Source organism: Schistosoma haematobium, chromosome 1 (assembly GCF_000699445.3).
Source record: "Schistosoma haematobium chromosome 1, whole genome shotgun sequence".
Classification (NCBI taxonomy): Eukaryota; Metazoa; Platyhelminthes; class Trematoda; order Strigeidida; family Schistosomatidae; genus Schistosoma; species Schistosoma haematobium.
Genome location: NC_067196.1, coordinates 20,149,941 through 20,174,588, shown reverse-complemented (window position 1 = coordinate 20,174,588; position 24,648 = coordinate 20,149,941). Strand labels below are relative to the sequence as shown.

Here is a 24,648-nt window from a genome sequence, read left to right as displayed (position 1 = left end):
ATCCGATTAATTATGTTAAAATTTATTATACATAATATTATTGTTATAAGTAAAACCAATAACAGACAAAATTGAGACAGCTTAATAAATTCTAAGCGAAATGAAGAAATATGTTTTCTTAATTGAAAGAATAAAAATAAATTCCTATTATGCATAATGAAATAAAGTGTGAATCTGTGTCAGCACCTAGTATTCTCATTACATTATGACCGGTAATTATACACGTTTAAAGTTAACAAAAATAACTTAAAATTACATACAACAATATCATGTCTAAATACGGTGGATCTAGACATTTTTCTACTTTACATAAAATTATTTGGTATCCATGATTAAAAAACACAGAGATTGTAAGCTAGAAAAACCAATATTCAATGGATAAACTGTTCCGATTGATATTTTCTATTTAGAACATTTATTTTGACTACCATTCAAATGAAGTTGGTATTTTAAGAAACGAAAATATAAAGCAGCTCATTTTAAGTCTTGAAATTGTAAAACAAAAAAGATGATAAATTACAAGACGGAGCATATGAAGCATAGTTACTTAATATGATACAATAATTTCCGATTGATATCATTAAAGAAAAATCAATATTGTAAATAGGAATGAAATTTTTTCTTAAAATGATGAGCTCAACTTACATATCTATAAAAGTGAGAGAAACACAATGTATCTTTTTTTAAATAAAAAAAATATGTATTTTACTGAAAGTAAAGCGAAAATTCGATAGCTGTTTGTGTCATTTTTTGTAAGTCTAGTTAATTCCTTTTTTTTAATGTTATTATCTATCAATATAATGGAAACAAAGGTTTAGAGAAAGAAAGAATTAACAGTGATTATCCTACAGTTATAAAGGAAGAAAGACTATTTTCAGAATTTATCTTTATTTGGTTAATTTTGTTGTGTGTTTTTTCATTAACTGTATTGTAGAATGAATAATGTTAGTAGAGAGACTATAATTTATGGACGAATACATCATATTTAAGATGGCAGATCTTGGATTTTGGCGCGAAATTCATTCACTCATTTGGCTAAATACCATTTTGGCATTATAGTTTATGTCAGTTCATGATGAAAATGTTCATTCTAATTCCTCGCCCTAACATTCAACTGTGAATCCTAATCTTAATTCCTCACACTTATATATAACCTTCATTTAACCTTGATAAGTGAACATTCTAAGGTTATTTTGACGTTGCACAAAGGTCGTCCATAAATTAAAGTCTTACCATGTTAGATTTTGTAAAATATAACTTATTAATGTTTCGATTGATAGCATTAATTCCAATAAACACACTAACAGCCTTATGTGGTAGAAAACTTTTTTGTTAGTTTAATGTGTTTAGATAATAAAAGTGAAATTTATTCACAGTATTATGATATCGTGTATTAAATTTGAGTATCTAATTGAATTAAATATCAAAATCAAATGTGAAGTCGAGAAATTCGATTACATTTATTTTCATCTCTCCTTAATTACAACTAAATATTACCTGATATGTTATTCTTAGTGAACCATCCCCGTACATTAATATCAATTTAATTTTAACAAAAAGTAACTAAACAATATAGCCCATGTGGTTAGACCGCAGTTCATAAGAATTTAACTAAACAGTCATTTAAAGCATATATTAACCACTGATGAGCAGATATGATTAAAACATTTTATCAAAATTACTTCCATTTCAATAGATATCAATTGTCGAATATTAACCTGAATTTTGATACCTGGTTGGTCAGAAACAAAGTCACATCTGTACTTTATCGAAAGTCGGTAACTTATCTTATTTTTACGGCTTCGGATACAAAGCATGGTGCGTGTAATCGATAAACAATATGATTTACTTTATCCACAAAATGGATACTCGCATTCGAGTGTAACTTAGATTAACTTAGAAACACGCTATTTATCCAAACATGTGTATTCTTAGTTTTGGAATGGATAATTTATTCCTTTAATAATAAGTCTTTTTGGCTAATTGACTTATTTTTGGTAGCCGTCTGGTTAGCTTTAGCGCGCAATCACCAGTAGGGCACTACATAAATTCCATTGACCGATAGAGCATTTACTCTTTCGTTCATTTATTATTATGACATGATAATAAAAGCTCGTCAAAAGGCATGATAAAAGGTAGAATACAATCCACGATTAAAGTCCTCGGAACTAAATAGTGACAATGAGTAGAAATGATCCAAATCCCTCATTTTTTCTCCGTGTTCAATAATAACTCCTTGTAAAAACGATAGATTCTACTAGAGGGAAAATAAAAACATTTTATAATGTTGGGATACGGCATTTGTCATCTAATAACTTTTGATTAGTTTGGGATATGTATTTATTAATTATTAATATTCACAAAACAACAGCCTTCCTATTTATCGCAATTTCAAATGAATAGAAACATCGATACCTCTATGGCTGTAGGAAACAGTTTTAAGGATAACAGATCTTAATAGCTCAAACTGAGGATAATTCATCTAACTAACAAATTAGCTGGTTGCTTGCATAGAAGTAGGTTGGAAGAAAGTTATAGGCAACCAAATCAAAAGGTGGTATCAGTCCATGATATCAGTGACTGTTGGACTGAATCATGTTGGTAGATGCATACCGTCTGGTTGAGGTGCGCGCGATTATAGTGATCAGTGAATGGAGTTGGGTGACATGGATTACACTAATGCCAGGCCTCTATGTTGACTATGACAGACAACTGAACTAATATTTAGTTTTACGTGATAGTAATTGTAAGTATTTATATGCTGCTATATTTAGGAGACAATTTTATTGCAGAGAGGATAGTATTTAAGTTTATATGAAGCTTACATACATATTCACGCAAATAATACGCTGAAAGAACTATTAAAACTAACCATTTTCACCAAGTAAGGATATTTGGTGTGCTGAAGATCGATTGCTGAATCCAGATAGTAAATTTGATGTTGCTGATTGACGAGCAAAGTTAGAATTAAAAACGTCACTTGTTGTTGTCGTCACCGTCGTCATTGTTGTTGTACTAGTTGGCACTGATGTTGTCGTAGTCGTGGTGGTGGTAGTACTAGTTGTAACAGCAAAAGCCATTGCAGCTCCACTAGACCGATTAACAGGGCTCGATATACTTGCGTTTACCGATGACTTGGGTTGGTTAGCAACTGGACTAGTTGATGTGATGATTGATTGGGGTAAAGCTGATTCTAATGGTGGTTTACGAAGATCTAAATGTGGTACAGCCTGTTCAAAGAGATAAAGGATATTTTTGAAACAGTGGAGGGAATTCTCAGCCCAGGGAGATCATTTTGGTGACGCAGAGTTTTCTGAATTAGATGGTTCGAATATAGAGCTCTCACTGTAATTCTGGACAAGATTTTCCGAGCCTACTTCATATGAAAGTGACAAACAAGGCCATCGGAATGAACTGATAACACTTATGGAATAATATGAAGTAGGGGCTGAAAATCTTGTTCAGAATGACAATGAAAGCTCCCTGATTAAATCATTTAACTGAGAGAAATCAACGCTATCAAAGGGAAAGGGATATTAAATTAGCAGATAATAAAATTGAACAATGGTCATATATGAATAGGCATATGAATATAACTAATTATAGTCTAGTGTACATAAGGAATGAACAGCATCATTTCCAAAATTATATTAATCTTTTGTATTCTAAACAATTATTTTCCAGTTTAACTAATAACTGTTGTTTTCATTTTGTGGAAGTTTTCGCCACAAAATCGAAGTTCGATTGAAAAAACGTATTCTCTTAAATATTATAGAATTGTGGTAGTGAATTTTGACAAGGAAAAAAAATGGTTGAAGGCATTATGTTCACTACATGTAAGTATTAGTTCTACTGACAAGATTGTGAAAATGAGACAGAAGGCTCATTAATGTATTTTGACAATACGACTGAGAATATTATTACTTTTAAATGTTGAACGTTATGATGGTCTTTGCGTCCTAACAAATCAAATAGCAGGGTAGATTGTTCACAATCACATAATTTTAACACAACAATCTACAGTTGTTAGTATATTTAAGAGCAGTCTTCAGCTATATAAAGTACCAAAGCCACATACATTCATTCATTGTATTATTAACATAACTGATTCATCTAACTAGTCACTTATTATAATAAGAATTCTAAAATTCACCCGATAGTTAGTTGGAAACCACTTTGTTCAAGATATATTTGGATTTATCCGTATAAAGAATAGTTGAAATATTTCAACAATGTATCATCACTATTACAAAGACAGACATTAAATAACTTTTTACTAAACGATATTTTCTAAACACAAACAAATAGTTTATATGATAATTATTTAGAGAACTCAACAGGAAAAATAAGAGATTAAAAATACCTGGCTTGTTGGACGGGTTGATGGAAACTTCGGTGCGACAATGTGCTGAAGACGAGAACTAGCAGGGTTACCCATGCCAACTATACTAGATGAACCATTCACTTCATCAGTTTGATGTTGCACTCCTGAAGCATTATGTAATCCCCCGTTCAATCCACAATTATTAATACGAACCTGCTGATGAAGTGGAATGGGTGGTGGACCAGGATTGGCAAGTTTTGCACGAAATGGTGAAATAAGTAAATTGCCCAAATGATCATTTGAAAATATCGATGGTGATGACGATGAGGAACAAGAAGTAACAACAGTAGGATGAAAAGAGTTGGGTGGATTTGGCTATGAGTATTAGGTATCATATGAATTGTTACAAAAGAAAGTACCAGCATCACCATCAATATAATCAACATGCGTCAAGCCAAAAAACAGCAAGCAATAATACATGAAAGAAGAAGAAAAAACTTAAATTACAAACTTACACATGCAAAAAGAAAAAAGAACAACGAAATGAAAACAAAGTGGAATGACGAGAGAAGGTTATTGACTTTGTATGTATATTAAACCTTATGAACTATATGACACGAAAATACGGGCGAATACTCAACAGAGAAAAAGACATTACAGTAAACCTAATGAAATCGGTTCCTTTAACTCATATAATTCTTATACAAAATGACAACTTACGTTATAAAATTAAAGTGATATACTTATCATGAACAGTGGGTCTACATAAAATGGATTCCTTACAATGGTTTCGGATTATTTTTCTGAATTTAGTTTTATACGCAATTTTACTAAGATGTATTTAAACTTCCAGTGTGATTGGATGCGGTGTGACCTAACAACATTCACAAAGCGTGCAATTTTTTAGTCAAAACACGATATGTATTTATGGATTTCACCAAAGCGTCTCAAAAATACGTTCTGAAAAAATACCCAAAAATACAAAACACATTTTGCATCTACACAAAAAGTAACATGAATAAATGAATTCCTTAACGGTTAAATCCCCATGTAGGCACTTAGTAATACAAAATATCGAGATTTAATAAACTATTTAAGGAATTTGAAACTATATTCAGTTGATAATTGTGACCAATAAACCAATACTGGGTGATAAGCAAATGTGTACACTGACGATGGTACAATTTGACGAAAGTTAACGAAATGCAATGATTTTTTAACATAGATTTATTGAGATTAACTGAAGAGTGCAGAAACTATTTAGCTACAATCAACAGTCTTACTATATTTTAGAATACACAAATTTGTCCAGTTATTCTGAGGATTCATTTCACTAACAAAAGTATGCATATTTTATATCTAACATTACGGATTGAACTTAATTAAACAACTATTTAAAACTAAAAAGCACTGTATGACTGTTTCGTCATAATATGCGACTCTTCAGCAATGCGTATCCACGGCTCCAACTAGAAAATTCAACAACCTCCCTATAGTTAGTTTATATATATAACTATACTCCTAGAGAAGTCATTCACCCATTTTTTTTGTTAAACTATATGAAAATATAACTTAGCATGATGCAAATAGACAGAAAGCAATAACGTTCACATAAGCAATACTCGAGAATTAGGATTAAATCAGTCACATTCTATGGACAAACCGTTAAGATCGTTAGTGTTTTGATACACACACTAAGCTAAAACTTCTCCAACAAATTGATTGATTAAATACAAAGTATAAATGGCTGACCTTTAGAACTCAGGGCAAAAAGTTAACTGCTTTACTGATCAATATTGAATTAACTAGTACATAATTATTGATTACAATTAATATTCTACAGTTATAATAAATATATTTTTTTATCCCGATGAGTAGAAAATTGTATTTCTGACGTTTCGGGACTTTAAGTAAGTCACTTCTTCAGAGTGAATGAATAACCGAATCTAATTAATACAGGTTTAAATACAATTCTCTACTCATTAGCATCTAATAAAAAATATATTTATTTTTAACTTTCTACCCAATGTTCAACTTATTTGAAACTATCAAGTCCGACCTTGGCATTGATACGTAAAATGGTCTACAGTGTTGGAACTTCTTAATTATAATACAGACTGACTACAGATGAATAGGTATATTATATATATATATATATATATATATATATATATATAAACGCATTAGAACATAGTAATCAATTTAGAACATGACAGGCATTAGACTTATTAATGATAATAATTATAGAATAAACTAATAACTACTAGTTTTAGTTAATCTATAAGAATTAGTTCATGATAACGAATTTTTTTAGTAATGTATGCATCAAATTACAAACACATTTCAGAAAACCTAGTTTAATTGAACGCTAAACAATTCCAATGAGATAAATTTATGTTGAGAAAAAGCAAATTCAACAAAATAAAAGGAACAGAAGTTTGCATTGAAGAGAAATTCACTTAGAGGAAAAACTATATTCTAGTTATTAAATGAGCAAGCTACAATATCTAAGAGAAAATCTACGTCACACAAAAAAGGTCGATATTTAATACAATATTTAACGAAAACCTAACGATGTATAATAACAAGAAATGTATAGTAAACAAGAAGAAAAATACTAAAAGTAAACTGAAGGATAATGTCCAGCAACAACATCTTGAGTTATGAATTATCGATCAGTTAATTTGTGTTTTATAAAGACACTTCTCAATGCAATGAAATGAATTTGATTCGATTTTGAATCACAATTTGTGAATATTTTAATGTTTAAATTATACTGATGAAATGAAATAAACAACTTATATTCCACTGACAATTAGTCAGTAGAAAAAGTGAATAAGAAAACAGATCATGCAAATAGTGAAGCACTTCGATAGAAGTTGCTGGTAAAGATAAAACGCTAACTCAGAAATAAGATCTGATGAATTAAACTGAAGTTACTAAAATCTTACTGAGTAGTATGGAATTCACTAAATAAAACTGGAAACAATAGGTTACCAAGCTGTACATAGAATCTTGTTACGTGAGAACGGAAACAACTTTATCAAGTTTAATCGATCTATTTCAGTCAACTTATTATGACTCAGAGTAAAAAATCCTGAACTAAGTGTTAAACACAAGAGAACATGCTGAATCTTGACAAATTAGTAAAGACTATTTAATTATGTTTTATATTATGAGTAATAGCTTTCAAATTAATTTGACTTTTTCCAATTATGATCACTGATGGAATATACACATCCTAATTAGAGATCAAAAAGTGTCTTATCCAATTCCCTTAATGCATACATTTTATCTACATAAGCTTTTTGATCACAGCAGTAAAAATGAGGGAAAAGGTCAAAGCACATAGTTTAATGAAATGTTCAACGAGAACAACAACGACTACTAACCACAGATGCTCTATGATGTTGTAGGGGAAAATGATGCGAAAGTTGCCCACTATCACCAACTGCACCAATAACTGATAAGGGTGTAGTGACCGGATTATTAACTGACGATGACGTGGACACAACCTCATTGTTAGTTACAGATTGGCTATCTGTAGGTGTATCTGAGACTGTAGTATTAGTAGCAGCGTAAGATGATGAACCACCCGCGTCAGCTAGACGACTCCCAGCAGCTAGGACACCCAGTTTCGGTTGATTCGAATGCATTTGCTGTTGTGACTGATTATATGCCGGTGGTCCACGACTACTATTCAAAGGTCGTGAATGTTGAGGAAAGTGATGACTAGATGATTGTGGGCGTCCATTGGCAGATCGTTGAGGGGCAACACCTACAGATGGATGGTGTTCACGTTCCTAGGATGAAGACGATAAATCAACATGATTATTTACACATTTACATGCATACGTACATAGACAGACAGAATTTGATAAAACCTGTTTTGACAATACACGCGGTCATTATATAAATCATGTAAAACAGAGGATAAGTAGGCTAACGTTTTATAATCACATTTATTCCTTCCCTGATAATACTATGACAACAGTATGAGAAATCTATAATATATATAAAAAATGTTATAATACCACAGATATGTGGTGCGAACAAAAATGTAAAAAGAAAGAAATTAAAGTATGCATATTTAAAAACAACACAGATAAATGAACATGAAAATCAATAAAGTCGTAAGCATACACATACAAACTGATTCAATGAAATTAAAATTAAGACAACGAAGTGAGAATTAAGAAAACACACATATGAACTAACCTATTAAGATCTGACCATAACCTCCTATACATTATTGTATGTTAACCAGGAAACCTTCGAACAATCAAACTTTCCAAAAACTACATTTAATTATTTGGTGTTGCTACATTATGCATTAAAATTTTGTTGTATCCTGATAAGAATAATGAATGGTAATTTTTGGGATCCATTTATGGACCAATATTATGAGTACGTTTTTATCGTATAATTGTTATGTAACTAAACTGTTCATATTCATGCCCATCTTATTATGAGCTTTATTTTGACCTATGAACTATTATCATACGATTTACCATTCATGAATTATTCCCTGTCTGTTAATCGCTACCTCCCTCATTCACAGCCACATCTGGCTAGTTCTCATACAAATGTTGTTTTATATTTTATTGGTACGTTGAGGTCGGTTTCATTGGTGTATAAACTCAGTATGCTTGAAATATAATGATTCATATATCAGAGGCTGAGACTTGCGTTCTGGACTTAACTGGCTGGGCTAGACAGGGGAGCAGGGTCAATCGGGACTCTAGGTCGTTCTTACGTGTTTTACGCGTCTTTGGTTCGATCGATAATTCGCTGCGCTCTAATCTGCAGTCATAACAAATTTATCGACTATTCAACTGTTAACTAATCCGATGTTACCAAAAATAACATTAGGAGAAATAAGAATACTAAATATAATATAGTTAGTCACGGCCTGTGGCTGTTCCGTAGAAAAGAGAAATATGAATACGAGTCAATTAGATATTCACACACAGATTGAAAAAGGATGGCTGAAAACTGAACAAATTATATTAAATAATCCTTAATTTTCTTCAGATGGCACAAATTCTAGGCTTTATATAGACAGAAAATGAGCGTAAAATAATAGAGTATTCAAAGCAACAGATAGTAGATACTATGCTCAAGAATAAATCATATTGACAAACAATACTGCAACCTTCCGAACACTATCTATATTCTACACTAAGTCGAACAAGTAAACTGAAATATCATGAATCAATCACTTTTTCAAGAATGAATTACTGTCATCTGGAATTACTACCTAAATGGTGAAATTCTACACATACGCTAAGTAGTTATTGTTTAAACCTCATAAATGATATTTCTCTACAACTTTAATTGCACCAACCCCCTTACATGTATCAGATTGTTTATCCAACTGACGAATTAATTTTATTTACTAGTAAGTACCTGAAATTGATTGATTACCCATTGTATTACTTGTTGGCCCCCAAATGCCCTGGTATGGCTGAGAGTGGGGTGGGCCCACCCTCCCTCTCGAAATGCTCTCACACGGCCACGCGTATACAGCCTCTGACAGGGAAGTCCTACTCACTGCCTTCTCGCACCACGGGTGTTGTTTACGAAAATGAGAGGACGAAAAGCGAATGTCCGGTGCTTTAACCGGATCCCAAACCAATGGTGCACATGGGCTCCAGTATCCTGCAGGAACAAATGGCGTATGAACCAATCGTTGGTCACCGGCTACCATGGGAATGCATCTCCTTACAATGCTCCACTGCCTTGTGGGTTAGACCTATAGGTCAAAGGCTCGGGGTGTGGCCCCCTAAGAAAACCACCTGTTTCGGTCTTAGCACCCAGGCAGTATCACAGCCGACACACACACAAATATGGTATGGGGCATATATATTTGGTGCCCTCTTGTACCAATATTTATGTGTTGAAATAAAATATTTAAGTTTATGTATTACTTGTTGAGCCACTTAATAATCACAAGTTCCCAGTGATATTAAAACTTTATCTAAAAGTCTAAATAGCATTATAATGAAGAAATATAACTGATAACTTAAAATATTGAAGATAAAAATCATTTATTTGACGACTAAATCTTTAACATTATACAAAAATGATTTGTAATAACTTCAATCTAGATATGATTATGATAGTTTAATCATTCTTTATAAATATATCAGATATCATTTATAATCAAGTGTATCAAACTATGATAATAATTAGAATAAATGTTAATAATATAACGAAAATCACATTAAAAATATAAAAAACGCAAACTTGTTTTATTAACCACACTATTTTTGTTACATCATCATGAAATTGCCTTATGAAACAAATTGATAAATGTAGAATTTTCTCACTATTACCATTATTTGGTGAAAAACAGTCATTAGTTTATTTTTATTAGAAAAAAAACGAACCAACATGAAAATTGGATCATTACCAATAAATAATAATAATAACTCTTTTTAATGATTTTCAATCAGATGATGATATAATTAAGATGAATTGTAGAAAAATTTATTATGAAAGAGAAACATTATTTAGATAAATAAAAGTGCACACAATTAATTGATTATCGAAGCAATGAAAATCATTTCATTGCATAAATATATATATATTGATGGAGTTTTGTTCTGTGAGCTGGATGGCATGGTCATGGAGATTTCATCTTTCTTCTGAACGACATCATCAGCACAAACGTATTTTCAATAAAAACCAATCAACATCGAGATGTACAGGACAAGCTGTGGACCACATATGGAAAAATTCGAACACATCACTTCTACCTGAAGTTTGTACTGATGATGTCGTTCAGAAGAACGATAAAAGCTCTACGACCAAACCATCCAGCTCAGAGAACAAAACTCCATCAAAATCATCCACCTGAGCTACGAATCTTCTCCACTATCTCTCATATATATATATATATATATATATATATATATATATATATATATATATATATATATATATATATAAAAATGTTTAATTGCTACATAAATTAAAGATACGATATTTTGATGGTTACATTTCATCAGTTTCATACAGGGTCTCATTTGTTAAAATTTGATGAAACAGATATTTTGATATTCACCCTTAAAAATAGTATGTAATGAGTTAGATGAGTTCACACATGAGATAAGAAGAGTTAATGATCTAATTCAAACATATATATGAAAATATGTTTATTTCTGTTTTAAACCAAGCAGAAATAATCAAAATTTACTCAAAATAATGACATTAAATATGATGAACAACAAAAATATATTTGGTATGACAGAAGGAAAGTAAATCAACACTAAAAACCATACAATCCAATATACAACAACCAATAGAGTAGATTAAACGAAAGAAAGCTATAATATATATATGTGTGTTTATGATGATGTAATCGTGCTGATGATTCACAAAGCGCATAAATTATATAAAATATATGTAGCAGTATAAATAATGTATACATTATGTGATAAAAACAAACTTGTGTATAACAAAAGTAATATACAATACGATTGCAAATATTTACAAGAAACAAAATAGACTAATAGATAAACACACATGCAAAATTCAACTATTATCAAAATCGTCATTCATTGCAACAATTTGATAGGAGCGTTAATAGCAAGAGAAACACACAGAGAAATCTATCAAATAAGTAGTTAAAATCTCTGAGTCCCCTCTCACACCTTTATAACTGAGTTGTTATAGGAATTCTTAAGGGAAAACACAGTGAATTGGTCTTGAGAACTATGAAATGAATAACTGTGTTATTCATCTAGACAAGGCTGTCTCGCCAAAAATAGAACGATCCAATAATCGAATACCTATTATTTAACAATCTTAAACTATTTATTTTATTGAATATATTACTATAAGATAAAAATATTGACCACTACGGTAGTATCGAAACAACAGGAATTCACAGAACGTATACATAATTGTGAATAACTACTAATACAGTAATCAGTTATTCAGTCATTATTCCATATAAACACCCCTTAGGTTTTTCGGCCACAATGATTATTTCTCACGAGAGCATTTAACTTTCATTGTTGGATTGTGCTTCAAGAAAGGAAATATCTGGCTGTTCATTCTATTCTCTAGAATCCTGATGCCATAACCCACTTGACTAGAAACAGTATTCAATAGTACTACGCTTACATTAAGCATTGCCCTACGGGTTTATTCACTTAGCTGGAAGGGTATAAAGAAAGCTCATGTAGTTTGGTTTCGCACAAAAAAGAACAATCTCGAACTTCAGTATCTTGATCAGTTACTTTTCTTTACAATATAAATACAATCTAAACAACAAATGGATAAATTAATTTTTTTAATTCTATTAAGTGACAATATAAAATGACCTACGAGCTGAATAATATTATTACGCCAGAATTCGTCCAAACGTTAGACACAAATAGATCACATCGCTATCAGCCAAAGATGAAGGGGCTCGATAGAAGACTGTCGCTCATTCTGGAGCACATGCCTAGATTCAGATCATGCTCTAGTACGAGCACGTATTTGTCTGCGTCTTACTTGACGTAGAAAAGACGCTGCAAGGAAACCTCTTAGGGGCCTACTTAATGATAGTCACGCAAAGAGAATGTTTGAGGGACAACTAGAAAAACAGTTAGGCAGCCATGTAAGTGATGCCCAACCCGAGGCAGCATAGAATGATATCCGAAAAGCTGTGGAAACAGTAGTGATATCTGCTAGTAAGGTAAACCAGAAGGTTAGGGAGCAACACTGGATCTCAGCAGCATCTATCTCACTGATAGATGCTCGGAATCTCATTCCACCCGGCTCTGAACATAATGAAGAGCGGAGTCAGCTTAAGAGCAAGCTGACAAGAAGTCTACGCAATGATCGTGAACAGTGGTGGGTAGCAAAAGCAAGAGAGATGGAAAAGGCAGCGGCAATAGGTAATAGCAGACAACTGTTAAGACTTGTTAGTGAAACTGCCATTAGGAAACCGACTGTTAGCGAAACAATCTCAGAGAAAGATGGACATATTATACATGCTCAATCCAGGAGATTGGATCGATGGGCAGAACACTTTAGGGATCAGTTCAACTGGCCTTCAGCCACACTTCGATTCCCTACGATCTCCAGTCAAACTTAATGGCAAGTTAATGTAGGTCCTCCGACTCTTTACGAAGTTGAAAAAGCCATAAGAAATCTGAAGCGAGGGAGAGCAGCAGGCCCTGACACGTTTACTCCTGAGATTTTTAAGGATGGTGGTCCAGTATTAGCAGTGAGATTAACTGAGGTCTTAGGTAGAATTTGGGAACTGGACGTAATCCCTTCTGACTGGTCTCAATCACTGATTGTGCCAGTTTTTAAGAAAGGACAAAAGTCCTCTTGTGACAATCATAGAGGAATCAGTTTGACAAATATAGTGTCTAAAATATTCGCTTCAATAATACTTCGACGCCTAAACAAAGCTCGTGAAAAGCTAGTTTTCGACCTGGACGTGGTTGTATAAACCAGATATTCACACTACGTCAGGTCCTAGAACATAGATACACATTCAGACGCCCCACAATCGTAGTATTTCACGACCTTAGAGTGGCATTTGACACTGTTAATCGTGAGGTTCTACGGCAGTGTTTGTCATTGGAAGGAGTACCAAAGAAGTACATTAACTTTATAAAGGCTCTCTACTCGAACACAAATGGTCGAGTGAGAGCTTATGGTGAACTGTCATCAGAATTGATTACCTCAAGTGGTGTTCGTCAGGGCTGCCCACTCTCTCCATTCTTGTTTAACTTTGTCGTCGACGTACTTTTAGAGATAACACATCCCTCATCTAAATTTCCAGGGGTTGAATTTCTACCGAGAGATTCACTTGTTGACTTGGAATATGCTGATGACAGCTCTATTTGGTGAAGTGGCTGACAAAACACAGAGTCTTCTGACCACTCTAATCAACAATGCAAGCATGTTCGGGATGCGATTCTCTCCCTCGAAATGCAAAATGTTGCTTCAGGATTGGGTTACATCGACACCCGAACTAGTGATACGGAGTGAAGTAGTTGAGTGTGTCGACCGCTTCACTTATCTTGGAAGTCTCATCAGCCCTTTTGGTGTGGTGTGTGACGAAATCTCAGCACGGATACAGAAGGCTCGACTAGCTTTTGCCAACTTGCGTCATTTATGGCGTAGGCGAGATATCCGTCTATCAACCAAAGGACGTGTTTACTGCACAGCAGTTCGTTCTGTCCTACTTTATGGCAGTGAAACATGGCCGGTAAGAGTAGAGGATATTCGTAGGTTACTAGTATTTGATCATAGGTGTCTTCGAAATATTGCTCGTATATCCTGGGACCATCGAGTAAGTAAAGCAGTTGTTAGGAAACGGGTACTAGGTAAGGATGGCAAACCAATTGATGAAGTAGTGAGACTTCATCAGTTGAGATGGCTGGGACACGTGTTATGTATGCCCAACCACCGAATGCCTCGACGTGCGTTGTTTTATGGTGTAGGAGTAGGTTGGAAGGAAGCTAGTGGCGGCCAGACCAAAACATGGCACAAATCCATGAAGTCACTGACAAGTGGATTGAGTCATATTGGTAGGTGTAGACTACCTGGTTGGGGACCGCGAGATGATAGCAACCGATGGTTAGAGACCCTGAATGACATGGTTCAAAATCGTTTGCAATGGCGCAGGTGCATCCATTCTTTGTGTTCTTCCAAGTTCTAATCTCCTGATTCCTCCTTGTCTTTCTTTTTTCTCTTTCCAAATTTATTTCACTGGATTATACTCCTTGAATAACATCTTCATACCCTAATCTTGCCGATCAGTGTTTATACTTTTACTACCTCTACCACTATATGGTTTGAATCGACAATTGCATCTCCGTACTAATGTGGCATGGCAATTGAAACTGATGTACGTACGAAGTTTTACGTTGTTACTGAATGAGAGTATTACGCAAAAAAGAAAAAATATATGTGTATTCAGAAGCGAGTCATTTCTATTTATTAATAACCATCCGAATAAAAGTTAATTGCTAACATAAACATTGGCTAACAAGAATTATTAAATAACACAAAATTTATTCACTTACAAGTATATATATATATATATGTATATATATATATCAGGGCAATAATTAGATATCTAATTATCGTCCAACCATGGAGAAACCGTGTAGAATAAATTAAATTAAGTTGGTGGAGAAATCATATCATTTCATTCAATTATTATTCTTGGCAACTTCGTTATGTCCAAAAAATATATGGATACAACGTATTTTTACAACAGAAACATCGCTTGATGCCAATGTAACGAAACTATGTAGTCAGCAATTTCGACGAATATGTTATCTTATTAAAATGTTTCCTTAACTCGGAAGAAGCGAATGTGTATTTTTTTTAAGGTCAAATTTTATAATACAATAACGGTATCAAGTAATTTGATCATGAGTAACTAACAAAACAATTAATGTTGTATTACTGCAAGGTAAACTGACTAATTTCACAATTCTAAAAACGATTTTAGTTTTATTTGCTTATCGCCGATCGAATTTTTAATCTGAGTTATGAAAGTTTTGAAAAAATATTCAGTAGAGACTGAACAATAACTCATTATTACTGTTCACAACGGATTTATAATCCGACCATTAGATCTCGAGGTAACATAAACTAAGCTTAAATCTAGATTTATAAATTTCCAACTGGATTATAATTAGGAACCATACGTTGAAGAAATTCTGGGATCTAGGATGTCAAGGATTTTTAACAAATTTGTGAACATATTATCAACCGATAACTCTCCTAATATTTATTCACTACACGGGAAAATTCTTTTCCAAAGCACCTCTTTCTAACTTTTGTATAGGAACCATAAGACTAGTCTTTGAATGATGGATACGAAAAGCTCCCCGTGAATACAGATATTTACTGGACACTTGTTCTATAGATTAAAAAAGATTAATTGATCATACCTTTCACAATATTATGAGGTGAATTCTGGACAAATAAACCAACATACACTGACAAAAGAAACCTGAGGGATAAATCTCAACTCATAACAATGTTCCGTTCACAATATATAGTATTTTTTAGTGTTGTGTTCTCTGAGCTGAATGAAGATGTTGTTGAACTTTTAGACAGAATCGATAGCATCCCTACTTCATCATCTAAAAACTAGATAATGACTGATACTGAGACAATTCAACCGATCAGTATATCTAGGTAATCATTTTCACATTCATGGGATTAGGAAATATTGAATGAATTTCAAAAATTAAAAAATCACATAAGAATCTTTAAAACAACAACTAGCAATAGCTCACTTGTTAATGAGTGTTGAGAAGAAAGGACTTGAATTTCGAGTAGTTTTATATCTGATGTTGAGTTGACAAGGAACTCATCTTTTAATCAGTTACACAGTAAATATTTCATTCATCACGATTTTGCTTTGATGTAAATGTCACACTTTTATTAAAATACTTATATTATTTAAAGAAAAGAATAAATATGTGGCACATATCATGTTTTCATGACTTAATCTTAAGATTTGAGAATTTCTGTGTTATTCAATCACAGATTTTGAGTAGCGTTACCTACAAATATTAAAACGGAGATTAAAAGCTACGAAACATAACTGTCTTACTACTAAGTGTTATGCAAGCATAGTATGCATATATGAGAATAAAATTACAAATATAAATAGCCTGAACAAAAGATAACTTTTAAGCATTCTCAGATAAAAAGAACTAATTCGATACAAATCATACCAAAAGCACGTGAAAACTTTGGATCAAACACAAAGCAAACAACTTACCTGTAAACGAGCGAAATTTTGACGAAGTGTATTTTCACCTGGTTCCTTAGCATTGACAGTTGCTGACTCACCTTCATCTAACCTTGGCAACCGACTATTATGCGGCATCATTGATTGTGGCGTAACAGCAGGTAACCTATTAACTACTGACATAGGATTTCGTGAGATAAATCGAGGATTCACTGGTACATTATCATTTACAATATTCCCACTTTGTATCATATGTCCATGTTGTCTATAGTTTAATCCAGATACAGATGGTTGTGAAACAAACGATGCTACTTCGTTTTGATCAGGAACTCCACTAGTTCGAAGCACTTGATTATGGGGAGGTTTATCCGTTGGTTGACGAAATTGAGGTGGATGATGGCTAATTTGACTAGGTAAACGATGTGCTTGACCATTGCCACTAACAGCAGCTGACATAGCTAGAGCAGCGGCAGCAGCTCCTTTAACAGCTGCACTAGTTTCCTCCTCCTCCTCTTCATCACTTCCTTCATATTCATAAATTTTTTCATGTTCTTCAGCTGATGAGATAAATAAAAAAGTAGAACATGATTATATTGATAGTGCCAAAAAATTTACTTCACACTTACACAAGTGTACAACTGTTTGCTGGTGAGTTACTATAATAGGATAAGTAGATTTGGTAAAATTATAGTATAAGAAGAAGCAAATCAGAATAAAAAACGCGATTTTTAGGATTTTGTGAGAAATTAGAATATAAACTATTAAGAGAAGGCAAAGTATCTTCGTACACTACTCAAAACATTTAAAATCATAGCGAAAAATCATAGAGTGAAGATGATAGCGTTGAACGCATAAAATGAACAACCCTTTCTCTGTAGATTGTATAAAACAGAGGACTGGTACTATCCTCAAATACCTTAACCTACTGACATTATATTTTAGATTTATAGTGCCTACTGTATTTTTGCACGAAAATCGCTCGTCTGCCTTTTTGAATTATATCTGACATCAGATGGAGATGAAGATCCTGTTCTTAAACCCCTGATTCTTGCTATACATACCTAACCCTATCCACTCAAGTCCTCATAAAAATTCGAGATTAGTATTTTACATCCATAAGGAAAAATTTATAAGTAATTTTTTTCAATTTACAGCTAGAGTAACCTTTAGGAGACTTTAATAGATGTTTTTCCTTATACGAACTATCTGTTTACAAAAGCTACTTTCTGACTGACTAGAAATTTGATGAAAATTTGTTGAGGTCATTTTAAACTCATCCCTATGCTATAGTCTCGCCGTAGATTTCCTCATTACTTAACGGACAGTAATTTTCCAAACTTTGAAATACCACTGTATCAAGAAGCTTGCACCTTAAAAATACTGCCTATACGTTCTCACTTGCTTCAAATATTACTTAATTTGCTGTATCACCATATAGGACTGATCAGTTGAAGAAAATAAAAATCAGACAAAATACTTAACTGTAATTCACCTAAGAATAACCTTTATAGATAAGGAAACTTCGTAAATACGAAGCAAAACTGACAGAAAACTGTGGTATTTATTCACTATTCAAGTAAATATTTCACTATTCTCATTTATGCTACTTAGATAAATACTCGTAAAACAAATTTAATACATAAAATTTAGTCAGTACTAACGAATAGATATTACAAAAATGATCATTATTTCATAACTATTTAGTTTAAAAAATTCAGTCATGCAGGAGTCAGATGTATTCCGAACAGTCGATTAGTAAAGTCTATAACTGTAGCGTTGAACCACACGAGTTAAAATATACACAAACGCCATTGTGGATCGTCACACAAAATAGTACTAGTCAGCGTCAACTAACATGACATAGACTAGCTGTCAATGACTCCAAGGATCGATGCCATGTCTTATTGTGGCTGATCCTAGCTTATTTTAACCTACTTACACACTAACAAATATCGCCCGTCGAGGTAGGTAAGTGTTCGGGTAAACGCAACCCATGTTCTAACTACTTCAGTCGAATAATCACTCGGCAATCAGTATCAATCTAAATGATCAAGAATTATCGAAATGAAGTTTAATATCACCTACCTACAGAGAAATTTCGAGATGCTTTGTTCATCAGAACAAAAAGTAATTCATTCGTTTGTGACCGTATAATAAAGGAATAATAGCGTTACTTCGTTTAAAAATAAAGTACAATATATAGACTTTAATGTACGATATGACCGACCATAAGTTATTTTATTTCGATTGTCCTTCACCTATTTAATGTAATCATAATAAACTAAAACTCTTAAACCTGATAATTTCAATGTTTGGAAATGTTTTCACTGAAAAGACCATTAATTTATCCTTGATATGATTTTATTATGTCCTGGAAATGCGTACGTTGATTTATTATTTATTTCTACGAAAGTGTTGAAGCTTTATTCGAAAGATAAATGGTTATTCTTTTTTTACAGATTTCAATTTTCATCAATTTTCCAACAATATTATGTATATGGATAAATAACCGTTTAAAAAATATCTATATGAGTGTAACAAATTATATTTAACGAATCCGAGCTCTTAATCGTGAGAAATGGTTGAAGACAATAGGAAGCAAAGAATATCTGTAATAATGAGGGAACTAATGATCCCCGATGGGACATGGACCTGCATCGTAGTGTCAATAGAACTGTGTAGTTCGGTTGACGACTGACTTCTACTTTGTTTATCTTCAATGAACTTACTTGAGTAGAACTTATGATAGTTTTGACTCAACTAATCGATATTCCAGCCACTTTAAAGTCACTAGCAAATATGTTCAAGGTATCATAAACAAATATAACTTTCTCAAATAATGTTTCTATTAAAGATATCACTTATAACAATCAGATCCATGAATGAATACTGAAAATATCAAAATAATGCACTTAAGGAAAACACTAAAAATTTAACCGCTGACCTACATATAAATTTATGTAGGATGACTTGTTCTGTTTTATCATGTATTATGTTGTCACAATGCACTCAGTCTTTTAAAGCTACAAAAATGTCATTAATCTTCTAGTGACTGGTGTGGAGTAAAAACACTGTAATAAGATATAGAATAGTGTTATTTTGATAAAGTCATAATAAGTAACGAAAAGTTAGTTAATTTACTTTGCCTATTTCGTCTATGTCTATCTATATGATCTTTGAGTTGAATTCTAATTTGTCTTTCATTTGGTAAATTTGTAATGAATTCATGTCGAAATAATTCTGATGTATTTGGACGTTTATGGAAATCTTTAGTTAAACATTTATTGACAAAATCATGAAATCTTGGTGTCCAATGTCTAGATCCGTTCGGTGATTGTTTTAATCGAGGTGGTGAGTTACGCATAATTAAGAAAAGTGCACGCATTGGATGCATTTCACATAATGGTGGTCGACCTTCAGCCATTTCTAAAGCTGTTATACCCAATGACCAGATATCTGAACGAGCATCATATGTACAACTTGAGTCTTGTTCGCAATGAATCACTTCAGGCGCCATCCTATAAATTCCAAAAAAATAAGAAAACTTGCAATGAAATGTAATAATAATGCAATAGCGACTGAAAATACACCATATCATCAGGAGGAATCATTCATTTGAGCACGTCTTCAATTAGGCAGAACAAGAGTGAAAATTAAGTTAACGATACTGATTAGTAATTAGTAGCAGTTCTATTTCATGAGTTAACTATTTCTGCCACAATTACACGATAGTTACTAACTACTAATGTATTTGTGTGACTCAACTGATAAACAATTTAGTAGGACGGTGTATCACTTCAAGTTTTGACAATTTAATAAAAGGAGTCAGAATCTTTAATACGAATGTTAATACAGTTCTACTGTAGAGAGATGCAACTAGGAGAACTACTACATCCATCACCAGAAAAATACAAGTATTTATGAATAATTGATTACGCAAAGTACTTATTGTTCGTTGACCGGATACCAGCAGCAACAGCCTATTGTGGGAGAGAACGAACGAGCTTCCAGATGAGGAGGTAATTTAAAAAAGCCGTTGGAAATGGACAACATAAATTGCGTAAATCACTAAACTACAGCAGGGAGAAAGTGCTAACTTGGAATCCTAAAGCGAAACGGAAAAGAGGAAGACCAGAGAACACACTGAGACGAGAATTGAAAGCAAACATGAAAAGGATGAATGGTAACTGAAAAGGATTGCTCAGGATAGAGTTAGATGAACAATACTGGTGGGTGGTCTATGTTCCTCTACGAGGGGCAACAGATGTAAGTAGTGAAGAAAAATCATAAAACTCATGTATATGGATGGAGAAACATTATCAAAATACACTACCGTAACCATCATATTTCTGGCTGAAACTATACTACTATCGTAACAGTGCCGTAACAATACCACTGCAACACTATACTTTACTTATATAATCAAGTCTACCTCTCAGTTAGTACTGACATTCACTAAGTAGATTATTGTATTAAAACTATCAAGTAAATAATAACATTACCTGATTTTTTAAACTAAAGTCGAGGATGTAATTCTCCAACCCATGAGATAACCGTTGGGAATCAAATATTTAAATGACTTGAACACTATTACATATTACAATCTCACTAAAAGTATATCAGAGGAAGACGCTAATTCTATATTGTATCATACCAGTGCATTAACACGTAATGGCAGAAAATCTTTTTAGACAGTGAATATACTTATCATTTTGTGACAAAAACTCTGATTATTCAATTTTTCAACTACTTTCTTATACTTGTTCTTTAAACTATCTAGTTTACATCCATATTTCACTTTAACACTTCTTTCTGATTTTTTTCGAGACAAAGCACCTTAAGTCAATAGCCAATTTATTCATTGTAAATAGATAAACTCAGTGCGGTCTTTTACTTTATTATATTATAATGAATTACATATTAGATACTTGTAAAGAATCTGGTCAACAGTTGTAATTAAAGTTAGGTCATGACAAAATTTGACCAATTGGATTTCAAATTGCTGAAATGAAAATGCATAAACAAAATGGGGATTGAGAGTGAAAAAGAAACTTTTCTTGGCTGTTAGTAATTGACACGTAAAGAAAAAAAAAGAAGATAAGAAACGGACACAGCATATATATATATATATATATAGCCAGTCTACGATACATTAGATTTACTGATGAAAAAAATAACGAGATTCATAAAAAAAAATCAGTATTCACATTCTCAAGAAGACAAAGCATATTACTGAAATGTTGAATAATCTCTTAATAAATGTCACGTAGGCTTTGAATAAACTGAAAATATGAAATAACATTTAAAGTAACCTATTGGGTCAAAGTAATGTTAAACGTAGGTATATATTGGTTGGAGATGTAATCGGAAACACAGATATTACACAGTTATAACACATTTGAAGCATGGCGAACACTTAGCGAAACCATAGATTTTGCAATGATATGTCAGTCAGTCAATAACAACGTAGAACTTCGTACGTACGTACATCAGTTCAAGTTGCTACACCACATTAGCACAGAGATGCAGTGGTCAAATCAAATCCCGTAGTGTTAGATGTAGTAAAATTATAAGCTGTAATCAGAAAAATTAGGGTTTTAAGATGCTATTCAAGGAGTAAATTCCAGTGAAATAAATTTGGAAAGAGAAAAAAGAGAGACAAGGAGGAATCAGGAGATTAGAACTTGGAAGAACACAAAGAATGGATGCACCTGCGCCATTGCAAACGATTTTGAACCATGTCATTCAGGGTCTCTAACCATCGGTTGCTATCATCTCGCGGTCCCCAACCAGGTAGTCTACACCTACCAATATGACTCAATCCACTTGTCAGTGACTTCATGGATTTGTGCCATGTTTTGGTCTGGCCGCCACTAGCTTCCTTCCAACCTACTCCTACACCATAAAACAACACACGTCGAGGCATTCGGTGGTTGGGCATACATAACACGTGTCCCAGCCATCTCAACTGATGAAGTTTCACTACTTCATCAATTGGTTTGCCATCCTTACCTAGTACCCGTTTCCTAACAACTGCTTTACTTACTCGATGGTCCCAGGATATACGAGCAATATTTCGAAGACACCTATGATCAAATACTAGTAACCTACGAATATCCTCTACTCTTACCGGCCATGTTTCACTGCCATAAAGTAGGACAGAACGAACTGCTGTGCAGTAAACACGTCCTTTGGTTGATAGACGGATATCTCGCCTACGCCATAAATGACGCAAGTTGGCAAAAGCTAGTCGAGCCTTCTGTATCCGTGCTGAGATTTCGTCACACACCACACCAAAAGGGCTGATGAGACTTCCAAGATAAGTGAAGCGGTCGACACACTCAACTACTTCACTCCGTATCACTAGTTCGGGTGTCGATGTAACCCAATCCTGAAGCAACATTTTGCATTTCGAGGGAGAGAATCGCATCCCGAACATGCTTGCATTGTTGATTAGAGTGGTCAGAAGACTCTGTGTTTTGTCAGCCACTTCACCAAATAGAGCTGTCATCAGCATATTCCAAGTCAACAAGTGAATCTCTCGGTAGAAATTCAACCCCTGGAAATTTAGATGAGGGATGTGTTATCTCTAAAAGTACGTCGACGACAAAGTTAAACAAGAATGGAGAGAGTGGGCAGCCCTGACGAACACCACTTGAGGTAATCAATTCTGATGACAGTTCACCATAAGCTCTCACTCGACCATTTGTGTTCGAGTAGAGAGCCTTTATAAAGTTAATGTACTTCTTTGGTACTCCTTCCAATGACAAACACTGCCGTAGAACCTCACGATTAACAGTGTCAAATGCCACCCTAAGGTCGTGAAATACTACGATTGTGGGGCGTCTGAATGTGTATCTATGTTCTAGGACCTGACGTAGTGTGAATATCTGGTTTATACAACCACGTCCAGGTCGAAAACTAGCTTTTCACGAGCTTTGTTTAGGCGTCGAAGTATTATTGAAGCGAATATTTTAGACACTATATTTGTCAAACTGATTCCTCTATGATTGTCACAAGAGGACTTTTGTCCTTTCTTAAAAACTGGCACAATCAGTGATTGAGACCAGTCAGAAGGGATTACGTCCAGTTCCCAAATTCTACCTAAGACCTCAGTTAATCTCACTGCTAATACTGGACCACCATCCTTAAAAATCTCAGGAGTAAACGTGTCAGGGCCTGCTGCTCTCCCTCGCTTCAGATTTCTTATGGCTTTTTCAAATTTGTAAGGAGGCGGAGGACCTACATTAACTTGCCATTAAGTTTGACTGGAGATCGTAGGGAATCGAAGTGTGGCTGAAGGCCAGTTGAACTGATCCCTAAAGTGTTCTGCCCATCGATCCAATCTCCTGGATTGAGCATGTATAATATGTCCATCTTTCTCTGAGATTGTTTCGCTAACAGTCGGTTTCCTAATGGCAGTTTCACTAACAAGTCTTAACAGTTGTCTGCTATTACCTATTGCCGCTGCCTTTTCCATCTCTCTTGCTTTTGCTACCCACCACTGTTCACGATCATTGCGTAGACTTCTTGTCAGCTTGCTCTTAAGCTGACTCCGCTCTTCATTATGTTCAGAGCCGGGTGGAATGAG

The 24,648-nt window shown here is 33.7% G+C and overlaps 1 protein-coding gene across 3 annotated transcripts in view; it reads right to left on the bottom strand.

Annotated features, from left to right (window-relative positions):
- Positions 1-24,648, bottom strand: part of MS3_00004507 (uncharacterized protein) — an 87,818-nt gene that overhangs the window by 26,161 nt on the left and 37,009 nt on the right. The window contains exons 10-14 of one of the 3 annotated variants that reach the window (XM_035734119.2): positions 20,199-20,575; positions 17,088-17,614; positions 7,717-8,127; positions 4,364-4,699; positions 2,873-3,230 (exon numbers count right to left, since the gene is read on the bottom strand). In XM_035734119.2, coding sequence (XP_035589166.2) covers positions 2,873-3,230; positions 4,364-4,699; positions 7,717-8,127; positions 17,088-17,614; positions 20,199-20,575 — 2,009 coding nt within the window. Of the gene's footprint in view, positions 1-569; positions 3,231-4,363; positions 4,700-7,716; positions 11,177-17,087; positions 19,416-20,198; positions 20,576-24,648 lie in introns of those variants that run through there. The other 2 variants (XM_051212429.1, XM_051212430.1) reach the window with 2 other exon arrangements.